The 12,272-nt window shown below is 37.9% G+C and overlaps 1 protein-coding gene and 1 long non-coding RNA gene across 2 annotated transcripts in view; both read left to right on the top strand.

Annotated features, from left to right (window-relative positions):
- Window positions 1–4,156, top strand: part of MAP3K9 (mitogen-activated protein kinase kinase kinase 9) — a 40,707-nt gene extending 36,551 nt beyond the window's left edge. The window contains exons 10-11 of the mRNA XM_075193307.1: window positions 980–1,771; window positions 2,240–4,156. Coding sequence (XP_075049408.1) covers window positions 980–1,771; window positions 2,240–2,709 — 1,262 coding nt within the window. The 3' untranslated portion in view covers window positions 2,710–4,156. The remainder of the gene's footprint in view (window positions 1–979; window positions 1,772–2,239) is intronic.
- A 70-nt stretch (window positions 4,157–4,226) lies between these two features.
- Window positions 4,227–11,016, top strand: LOC142109328 (uncharacterized). Its single transcript, XR_012680337.1, has 2 exons — window positions 4,227–4,911; window positions 4,974–11,016. It is a non-coding gene; the product is annotated as an uncharacterized LOC142109328 (long non-coding RNA).
- The last annotated feature ends 1,256 nt before the right edge of the window (window positions 11,017–12,272 follow it).

Here is a 12,272-nt window from a genome sequence, read left to right as displayed (position 1 = left end):
GACAGCATTCATTGTGATATTGGACCAATACTGCAGCCTATAAAAATGTTTGCTGCACCTGGCCAACTTAAAAAGTTTATCTTAGAAAAAGTTAATGTTTGTCATTAGCCTTGTGTACTTAAGTTGTCTTGTTTTTAACGATTTAGATTTAAACATTTTAAAGATTGTGATTTTGTTTGTTATAGGAAAGCTCAAATTATATTTTTCATTCCCTTTACCCTCTTTAGGGTCCCATATTTTGATATTGGACACTAGTTATAATTACTGTTTATAATGGTAATCCAGCACTGTTTGTTGCATCAAAATTACTCTGTATGAGTCCTGAATTCTAGAGGTAGGCGGTTATTCTTGTAGCCTTTTACAGATCTGGGTTCCAACTTCAACATACACCTATAACTATTATAACTTGCCACACTGTGATTGCCTCTTGTAGCACCGGTTGACAAAATAATGTAAAATGAAGAAGCCAGTCAGTAAATTCTTAGGAGACGGCAGTATATTTTAAGGAGGGAGGGAAGATGTCATGTGTTTACATCAACTTAATTGCTTACAAAAGTTAGGCACCAGCTGCAATTTTTACTCCCTAGTGCTTGAGATTTATCCAGCACTGCATTACAGTATAAGTCATATTATAGTGTTATCTCCGTAATGCTCATTATAATCATGTGCAGATGTCTGGGTAACAGATGGATGCTGGAGCCTGAGACCATTTGGTAAGCTAGGTTATATTTGAGTATGAGAACTTAAGATAAAATTTAGTTTTATGATAATGTTGACTGCATCTTTAAACATGGCTAGTGTTTAATGATTGTTAGAAAGAGGTTAGTGATCGAGAAAATAAAAGTTTTTGGGTAAGGAACCCATTTAATGCAGAATATGAAGTTAGAGGTACAGACCTAGTTAGTAATGTGACTAGTTATTTGTTTATTTTGTTTTGTGAGTATTGTGAACAAATTGTGTTTTGCTTGTTTTTGAGCAGAGACTGAGAATGCTGCTGATCCACTTGGGAATCAGGTGGATCTCAAAGAATCCCAAACACCCACCCCAAACAAATCCTACCTCTGCATACCATTCCACAAAGGAGAAGATTTGGAGGGACCTTTTAGCGATACAAGTGACAATCCCACACCAGTGAACTCTGCCACAAGCACTCCACAGCTTACTCCCACCAATAGCCTCAAACGTGGCTCTCAGCACAAGAGATGTTCAATGGTTCTTTTGGGATGTGGAGCTCTTCTTGCCACTGTTGGGCTAGGCTTTGACCTTCTAGAAGCAGGCAAATGCCACTTGGGTCAGGATGAACCTGAACCAAAGGAAGAGAAGAAGAAGAAAGAGAGCCTCTTCCAGCGTGCTGCCCGTCCTAGGAGAAGCACCAGCCCACCTTCTAGAAAGCTTTTTAGGAAAGAGGATTCCCCATCTCATCCAGCAGAGCCAACAACTTCTGTTACAATGCAGTCCCTGTCTTCCATTTCTGAATGTAACTCCACCCGTTCACTGTTGCGCTCAGATAGTGACGAGATAATAGTGTACGAGATGCCCACTACTCCCGTAGAAGAACAAGCACCGGTTGTCTGCAATCCACTGGTGAATGTTCATGTTGAAACGTTTAAACGGGATCCTAACCAGTCTCTTACACCAACTCATGTCACTCTTAATTCCCGATCTCACCAAGGACACAGAAGGACCCCTTCTGATGGTGCCATTAAGGCAGTCCAAGTCGTTGCTAATGGAACTTCACCTAGTAATTGTTTAGCAAGCTGTACAGGATCAAGTAAGTTATACCATATGTATTAATTTTGAGTTCATGCTTTATTACTTGTTAATTTTTGTTGTCTATGTACGGTTGATTGTGCCTTGTCCCTTGGTTCCACTGGGTGAGTCAATAGTCATTGTTTCCGGGAAGGAAATAGCAGCTGCTCTCTTGTGTTTTCTATCTACCAGTCAGCTGCTGACAGTGCTCCCAGTTTCAAGTCTAAGAGGAACTTCCAGATGATTGGAAGTTTGTGGTCACATGTCTAATATGCGCAGTCAGGAATAATAGTGGTTTAGCAGCTATAGATTCTCCACAATACACTACTATACACGTTTTTATTTTAAATAAAAAAAAAAAAAAAAGCAGTACAATATCACATTTTAAGTCCGTGATGGATGAGGAGAATATTTACCATAACTTCTTTTGTTTTTAGAGTGTTAATTGTTTTTTTAATTGATATTGTTTAATGCTTTCTTTCTGCTTTAGGTACCGTATCCCCAAACAGAGACCCACAAGAAGTTCCCCGTCTTCCTGACCCCAATGTAGTGTTTCCCCCTACTCCGCGACGCTGGAATGTTGAGCAAGATTCTACACTGGAAAGACCCAAAACTTTAGAGTTTGTTCCAAGACCTCGACCATCCACCAACAGACAGAGACTTGACTCGTGGTGGTTTGTGTCTCCGAGCAGGAACAGAAGTGAATCTCCTGCTAACAGCTCATTTGCTGAAACTCCAAGCAACATGGACTCCTGCTTTGCCAGCAGCAGTGGGAGTACCGTGGAAGAGAGGCCTGGGTTCTCTGGCTTCACTCCTGTCCATGTGGCGCACCCTATAAGCGAACGGACATTACTGGACGTGGACGTAGAAGGCCAGAGTCAAGATATCACTGTTCCGCTATGCAGAACCAAACTTAAAACCTACAAAACCTGTGAACAAAAACAAGAGTTCTGGTCTTAAAGCGGCATGTCTACCTGCAGTCAGCAGAGATGTGACATGGCCACATATCTTGCACTGAATGCACTTTGACGATTCACAAGATCACTGGAAGGCAATACGAGACTTAGTCATTATGCTGCTCGCCCTGTTTCTCCTTCTATATGCCTTTTCATCTCTTGAATAATGGGCAATACTGTAATATTCAGAAGCGTCTTTAATCCAGCAAGAGGTCCAAGATCTTCTGGGGGGAGGGGGGGGGGGGGGACATATAATTAGATCTAAAATAAGTATCAGAAATCAACGTTTTTTATTATAGTCTTTCTGTCGTAGTGTCAAATACATTCCTGTTGTTTTTTTTTTTTGTTTTCTTTTTTTTTATTTCAGTGAAACACATTATAGCTACTGTTCTCTGTGCTACGGTGAATTCCTTCTTAAAACCACAGTAATGGTTGCTTAAAATCAATTTGCATATATTAGATATTTTTTTTTTAATACTGACTGCTGAACAGATCTCTCCTAGTAGTGGCGTGCTTTTCTGGTGTTGATAATGAAGTCATGTACACTGGTTCACCCCTTCTATTGAAAGCTATAATTGAACCTACACTGGAGCATTTAAAAAAACAAAAGCAAGTGGTTGGCTGGGCAGGGAACAGGCATTGTCTCTCCATTCATGTATGTTCTGTTCCCTGGTTGGAAGTAGCTGTAAGATTTCAATCACCTGTGATATTCAAATAACTATTACAGCATTGTCTGTTGGCAAACAAAATGCCATTTTAATTCTTTTAAATGGATTAGCCTATTTATTAAATACCAGACCCAATCTATTTGCCTTTTAGCTTTTATTTTATTTTTATTTTTAAACCATGAACTAATGAAAGGGACTGCAGTACATTAGAGCCTTTGTATCAAACCCGTATGCTGTCTTCTGTACAACATTATATATTTGGTAAAGAGAGAGTCTGAAGTATTATTGATCTTGGCCAGTCCATGTACTAGATGATAAACTGTTCCAGGGATTATTGTTCGGGTTGGCAGTGCAGCAGGTCGATGTTGTTGCTTGAACACATTTTTATACCGGTCTGTGATTTGCAGTGCTTATGTATGGTTAAATTGACCAAAGGGCCGAAGACATATTTGCTGGATGCCTCCATACTGACCAACCGTAGCAGTCTCCTTTGGAAGAAAATGTCACACATTGAATACTGGGCCCAAGCTAATGTTGAGATAAGCTAGCTTCTGACATTATCCATAAGAGATATTTATATATACTTTGCTTTTTTTTTTGGTTTTTTTACAACATTCTGGCAGTACTCCTGCAGATTGATTAGGACTTATGCTGTAAGTACATCAACTTAGCCTGTGAACGTTACTCTTATTCGCCCTTCTGTGCCATGTGTTAGGTTTTTATCTCTTGTTTTTTGTTGTTTTTATATTGCATATATTTGCAAGGTTTGCTGTTATTGTCTGATGTTGGTCCTGTGGTAAAGGGAAAACATTAAGGCAACTGCTGTAGAGGGCAGGGGGGGGGGGGGGGGGGGAATTAACAATAATATTATATTCTCCTGGATTTGTGCTTCTTTGGATTTGTAAGAGAATTCCACGTATTAAGCTGTACTGATTGAGACACTAGAATTATTTTGTTTTTTTGACGGTAAAGTGAAACATTACCAGTATAAAAGAGTAATCTCTTTTAAAACAATTCATTACCTTATGTAAATTAACGTATGGTAGGAATTGTCAACAGAACACTGTAGAACAACTTCCTGGCTAAATTATAAGTGTTAATTCTAATTTTTTGTAGATCTGCCACTGTACCAATACATGTTTATTTTTTAAAAGTGATTTTAATACCTAGAAATCCTATGTTTACCCAGACTAGACCATATACCAACCACTTGTAACCGTCATTCTGCCATTTTAGTTTCTTCCTTTTGATATTTGTTAAATCATACTCTGGCAGCTTACTAACGCAGTGTTTTGAGTGTTATGCCTCCGGTCTGCCTATGTCACAAAACACACCCCGAATTGATGAAGAACTGTACTTGCAGGTCTTTGTAGAGAGAAAATCTTATGTGCTTTTTCCTTTTATTGTTATGGCTTTTCTCTATGACCTTCCCTCTTTACATTGTGATAAAACCGTTGTGCTTCCCCACAATGAATCACTTGCTGTAATTTTGTTGTCCTCATGAACTCTTAGCTATACTTGAGCAATATGGCTACACAGTAGCTGCTGATTGGCTGCAGGGTCAGAATCACTCTGATTTTTTTCCATGATAACCTGAGAGAAAGATGAGGAATAGTGTGCGCTCCTTTTTGTTTTGTGGTGTATTCAAGTCACATGGTGGAGGAAGCCATTTTGTGAGTGCCGTCTGTCAAAGCACTAAGGACCAGTAAAGTCACTGGGCCCTAATGAGTTGATATCCTGCATTCTCAGGGTTACTGGTTATACTCACAAAATGACTTCTACTAGGCGACAGTTACACATTAGACAATAAAGTGGTTTGTTACTAACTTGTGTAGTGGTAGAGTTTTAAGGGTTTTCTTTTTTTTTTTTTTATAAGCGCCTACAATGGGATTTTTAAAACTCCTTTTAAATGACGGAGTTACAAGGACACCAAGGGGTATATTTACTAAACTGCGGGTTTGAGAAAGTGGAGATGTTGCCTATAGCAACCAATCGGATACTAGCTATCATTTATTTAGTACATTCTACAAAATAACAGCTAGAATCTTATTGGTTGCTATAGACAACATCTCCAATTTTTCAAACCCACAGTTTAGTAAATCTAGCCCCAAGACTTTTTATGTTTAGTTAAACAACACACCCTGTCAGCTCTAAACTGTGTTCCCAAATGCAAACTCTGCCTTTCAGACATGTCTTCCAGTGAACTAGATCCTCAATCCTGCTCTGTCTCCAACATTTTAGGCCTGTTTTTAGACTTCAGCTATTATCTCTTAGTTATTTCTGGCGCCAGATGTTGTAGGAGTGTTTTAGATCCACTCCCGTCTCCAAATACAACTGAGTCATCATCATTACAAAAGTGTTGCTCGCTTTAAGCTACAACATGAGAATGATCACAAACCCATATAATATATTCAGAAGATTGCATTTCTTAATCTTTAGTCCTCCCTTTTAGCCGTGTTGTGGAAATGGTAGCGTAGGCTCTGTAGGAAAACAGATAGGTCTCACTCAGAATTCAATCTGTTGTTTTCATTGACTTTCTAATGGTCTTTCATACAGATGTATGTAAAAACACACTTTTGTATGAATAATGGCAGAATTTCTCAAATGGAAGAAGCAGGAAAAATGGTCTCGGCCTTGTGTTCCTTATGAAGAAAATATAATATGTAATAAGTAGGAGCAATATTTGTAATGTTTTTCTGCCTAAATTGAAAAAGGAAGAAATGCAAAGCCTATGGCTTCAACAAAGTCTTATTGCCTCTGCGGTCTCCTGGCAGCTGTGGATAACAGAGGACCACTGAAGATGCTGAGGTTGCATTTTCCAAGCCAATCTCAGTGGGGGTGGGAAAGGAGACCACTTGGCAGATTCTACTCTCTTGTATGTAGCTAGCTACCACGAGCCTGCACAGAATCTGGCCATTTACTGGGGACGGGGTGATAAGTGCCACTTCTGCTATGTACTTTAACTGATAGTGCATAATTCTGTTTTATATTTAGATGGCGAATATCTTTTAATTTCCTAGGACTTTTTTTTTTTTATGGATTAAAAGGCACATAGACATTGACTGCAGAGTACATGTCAGTCCTTCCCTGTACTTTTCAATCATTTAGTAGCTGTCGGAGGTCAAATCTGCAATGGCGCTAATAGATCCTTCTAGTTCAGGCAGGTCAAACTCGTATGAGACTGTGTAAAATACAGTGAGGACCACACGGAGTCTGAGGCTATCTGGAGGAAATGTTACTCTAAGAAGATACATTTTTTTATTATTTTTTCCATTATTCTAATGTACAGTTGTGTTTTCTGTGGCTGTATGTCATTTGGCATTCTGTGACTTTTCTATCCCATTTATAGCACTAGATAACCTTAGAACCGATAATCACTAGCTAATATTAGATTGCCCTGATGGTACAGCATCCTGCTTTGCACCATAATTACCATACAGAGTAGTGTGTACAGCAGACAGCTTTAAAAAAAGGGATAGTTGATTCCATTGATGATCGTCATTTAGAGCAGTGCAGAATAGAGCATAGATGCATCTTGTACTGTTTCGTCCCAGTGTTGTCTTTTTTTCTTTAAAAAAAAATACCCCATCATAAAATACAAATTGGGGGACGGGGCATGAATGTACGTAGTATTTCCATTTGATCAGAAGGTTGGAGTACATGGTTTTTAAATATTTTTATGTATTCCTAACAAATTATATACCTGTTGGAATAAACTGAATATCATCTTGTACGCTGGGTTCTGAACCCAGTTTTGAAGCTGCAGCCACCACATGATCATATAATTACAGTATAAAGCAATTACTGTGTCAAATTCTCTAAACTTGAAAGTAGTTTAACCTCTTTGAGCCAACAAGTGTCATTTGTGCACGGACACTTTCAATTACTTAAAAGAACAGAAACGTTTTTAAATGTCCCTAGGAGAAATATTGCATGTAATGTATAAATATACAGTAATGTAGAAGATATTGGCTTTCTGATAAAAAATAATAACAGGGGATGGATCAGCAGTGATTTATGAACCTGAAAATGTTTTTTCAACGACTGATACTTTCTTATAGCCTGAATGCTGTGCATATGCAATTTATGGCAGCTTTCCTCTCGTGTGGGTTTCCTCCGGGTGCTTCGGTTTCCTCCCACACTCCCAAAACATACTAGTAGGTTAATTGGCTGCTATCAAATTGACCCTAGTCTGTCTGTGTATGGTCTGTGTTGGGGAATTTAGACTGTAATGCCAATGGGGCAGGGACTGATGTGAGTGAGTTCTCTGTACAGCGCTGCAAAATTAGTGGCACTAAATAAATAGCTAATAATGTAAAGATGATTACAGCTGACAGACGCTGCTAAAGTGCCATCAGGCGGAGAGACCCCAATAATCAAAAGACGGGGTGCGTTAGTCATATTTGAATAATGAATCTCCTAAGAGGTGGGAGTACCTGATTGGTTAGTAATTAGCAGAAATACCCTAAAATGTTTCAGAATATATCATGCCAAGAAGATTTTTTTTTTAAGCAAAGCAAGTGCCAGTGTTCTACCCAGCTATAGCTCTACTTGGTATAGGGACTACATGGTATTCCTGGACTGAGCCAAATTCATGCCAAGCCGTAGTTCCACTTCATAGAGGGAAACCATGGAGATAGAGGTTAAATTTGAAATACACCTCTGACATTCCTCCAGTACAGTGACATTCATTGGCGCAGGTAAATGTGAATTTTGACCGTTTGTTGTCATTTTCCAGTATATTGTATTCCGATTGTGTTAAGGTGTTTTTTACTCTGTAGCAGGCAGGGGACCTTTTTGTGTATTCTTTGAGCAAGGTCTACATCTAATGCTGGAATATTCATTAGGAACTTTAGATATACATTGTATGTGCATGAACACATATATAATATGCAGTCTGATTTGAATTGTTATGTATTTTACCACTTTGTGTGCTATTCTACCAGAAATGGGTATTTTGTATTTGCACTAGATCACCTAGCAGTATTGGCTGTCTTGAGATTGCAGCTGTTGAACAGGAGCGAAGAAATATTAACTTTGATAAAGCCAAAATACATTTGCTAAAATATTCCTCTGTGAATTGTAGAGGTCCAGGTGCCCTACATGTCCCCAAGCCAAAAGGTCGCTCACAAATCTAACAATTAAAAATGTGCATAACCCACAGGATTTAGAAATCAATAAATGTAATATGTAAATGTAATGGCACAATGTGGGGAGTAGAAGAGTTCATGCTTTTTGAACATAGAACATCACTTTTTCTTTTCCTTACAAACTACCATACAGTTTGGAATGTTGTCTTGAATATGATATATAGTGGGCTCACTTTGTTGGTTAAACACGAATGCTCCCATTGGAAATGTTGTTTGAGGCTGCAAGTACTCCTGTAACATACACACACACTGTAAACGTTAAGGTCTGGGCATCTGATGCACCCCTTGTTCTTCGGGACAAGCATACATACCCTAGAGACTTGTATTAAATGATTACAAGGTTATCTGTAGCTTTAATTTACATAACTATCATTTGAGTTCAGGTTCACTTATAGGAATATTATTTTTAGTTTTGAGTAGTCCAAAAAATAAGCAAACTTTGCAATTGATTTTCTTTGGAAGCTGAATCTGTTTTGAATATATGTATTACTTTGTTCTAAGGCCCCTTTAGGTGCTGATAGCATCTTGTAACTTGCAAGTGTAACAGTTGCCACTGTTATGTTGGAAGAGCTATATTGGCTATATTGGCAAACAAACGGCTCTCTATAGACACTGATACCCAAAGCGCAACTATTAGATGGTGCTACAGTCATACAAATATTTACATATGTGCATCTACCAAACATTAGAAATTTATAACTGTATTTAGCCGGTGAAACCCTTTACCAGAGCGCTCATTTAAAAACAAAGTGGTCATTATTTACTGCAGAAAGCAAATTGGTTTGAGGATGTTTGAAACATTCCTATTCAAACTAACATGTTGTTTCAATGTTCAACTTTGACGTGTATTGCAAGTCTTCCTATTAGACATATAGCATTTATATGTGTGCTGACCAGAACCACCATTGTTTTGTAGGAGCGTTACAGCTATTGCAATGTGAACTTGCACATAGCACCTTTTAGACACACTCCGTTTTTTTGTTTTTTTTCTTGCTAGCAATAACTTGATAATGGCTACATGTGAGTCCTGCTGGTATATCATATAACGTATGTGTATATATTGTCTCTATTGCTGTATCTGCCTGTCGGACATTCTGTGTGTGTCTACAAGGTTCGGCTGTATGTTTTATATATAATGTATATACAGATACAGTTCAGAATTTAGCATATCCTTATGTTGTACTACTTTTCATAATTCAATTGAAGCCCTCTTTGGTAACGTTCTACACAGAGCAGTAGGGAGATTTCATTGAATGGGCCTGGTCTGGCTAGATCATAGTGAAGGCTATTTGTGGTTTGACGAGGTATGCTGGGATATGTAGTTACAAATCAGCTGATGAGGGCACAGTTTGCCTAAATCTGGCCTGGAGTCATCAGCGAGTACAACACTGCATTAAAGGCCTACTCACTCTTGCTCTGTGTCACTCCAGGACAATTTATAGCTTGTCCATGAAGTTTTGATAGTTGGCATGCTAAAAAATAAAAATATTTCCAAATACAGTTTCTAAAAACAGCAATATATCTGATCTCTTAATATGTCATTTAAAGCATGATTAGCATAAATCTAAAAGGTCTATGAAGACTGGCGTACTTGCAAAGCCAAGTATGTCCTTTCGCAAGACACGTTTTTTTTTAATTGACTATTCATATAGGTTTATCAGAGCTGTTCAAGTGTTTCTTAAGGTAGATTGCTTATATGCTGTATAGATAGGCTTGTGGAGCAGATTCTATGAAACCATGTCATCCCTTAGAGGCTATGGAAGTTCTCAGGAGCTCTGAGGTCCTATTATCTCCAGTTGGAGACTCAGTTTTAACTTTAATGCATCTAATACATTTATGTGCATAATTTATGGCTTTGACCAAAACATTTCCTTTTGTATTTGGGATTCGGGCAAGGCAGTATGTATTGATTGGACAACTCTAGAATGTATAATGTATATTTGCAGCTAATCATTGTAATACATTTGCACGCGTCCCACTTCTGAAATGTCACTAATTGTTATAACCTTCTCCTAAAAGAACAAAAATACAGACATTATAGAGGTTATGATCTACTTTTTTTAAACCACGTGTATGTAGCTTGGGCCTTCCTTGTATATTTTGCACAGGCCAATTTAAGAATCTTTACAGTTTCAAAACCACAGACTGAATGCATATTAGTGCTCTTCAGTAGGGAAGGGGTTAAGATTGTGCAAATACTACTTTTTATTATTTCCCATCTACTGTGAGTGTATCCTGTTTATTACTTGGAAAATGTTGTGGTTTTTTTTTTTTTTTTGTTTTTTTAATTAAATTATTGTATGTCAAAGTATTTAAATTGGAGCCAGAAGCTAATGAGATTCATTTTTATTTTGGTTTGTATGTTAATATTAAAATGCAGATTACCAAGCCGGCTTGGTGCAACTGGAAACTTTCTTATATATATGATGAGCTGCCCTAGGCCTGGTCTGAATATTAGAACACACAGACCGTAAATAAAATGGTTGAACACTCCTTTGATTGTCTCGTGTTTTCCTTGCACACACCACTATTTTAATATGGAATTTCAGACAAGATTCTTGGTGTACCTCAGGCTTATGGATTTTGTTTCTTTCAAGCTGTTGTTGAACTACTACTGTCAGCATGCCATTTTATGCTCTGAGAGTTGTAGCTCTATATTTGACATTTTTCAATTAACTTCAGGTTTAATTAGTGCTAGTTAGCCAGGAATACAACAAACGTTTATGCCTGTTGTCACAATTAGCACTAACCTGAGCCTACGTGACATGCATGTGACAAGGGGGTTAATGATTACAAGACCACCTGGTCTGACTTCAAAATTAAGTCAAAAACTGCCACCAATAAGATTTGGTTTCAAATATCCCACTTTGAGGAAATCTTGGGTTACTCCCATTAACTCAAAATTCCATCTTTTAAGTTATGATCTCTCTACAATTGAACTTAACTTAACCAGAGTTATTGTTAACCAAACAGTCTCCTGTATTTTAGCAATATAATAAACCAAGAGATCTAGCACATGAATTTGTTAATACAAAAGCAGAATATTATTAAACTAAATTTAAAATGACAGCGGGTCACATTGCTGAAAGTATAACTAAAAAATAAAATAACAAAAAGACACCCAGTAATACAAGATTATGCACATGAGTTTCTTTCAAAATAAAATTCAAGAAATACCGTATATACTCGAGTATAAGCCGAGTTTTTCAGCACTTTTTTTGTGCTGAAAAAGCCCTCCTCGGCTTATACTCGGGTGATGGAGATGCAGACCTCAATAAATAGTACTGAAGGGAATGGTGGTATATCCGGAGGCTCCAAACTGTATAGGACATCACAATAAGTAACAATGCTACTTCACTACTTCAACCAGCGCTATTGGAGTGGTAGGACCAAACGGAGCTAGGAACTTTCCTTCAAAAGACTTTGTGTCTGGACAGCTATTATAGTCAGCGCACCCCATCTGTTTGCTTGCAGTCTTTAAGGAATACCGCGGACGGACTGAGAACTGCTATCAAGAAATCGTGAGTAATACACTCCAACACTGCTCTGCATTGTTACTTATTGTTATGTCCTATACAGTTTGGAGCCTCCGGATATACCACCATTCCCTTCAGTACTGTTTATTGAGGTCTGCATCTCCTATATATCCTTTGTGATATATTACATGTTGGTATTGCTACACCAGTCAATCATCCTATTTATTTATCTAGTCTGGGAACAATACATTTGTTTTTATAGATTGTATATAT

This window comes from Mixophyes fleayi, chromosome 12, assembly GCF_038048845.1.
Source record: "Mixophyes fleayi isolate aMixFle1 chromosome 12, aMixFle1.hap1, whole genome shotgun sequence".
In the NCBI taxonomy this organism is placed as follows: Eukaryota; Metazoa; Chordata; class Amphibia; order Anura; family Limnodynastidae; genus Mixophyes; species Mixophyes fleayi.
This window is presented reverse-complemented; position numbering and strand designations above follow the sequence as displayed.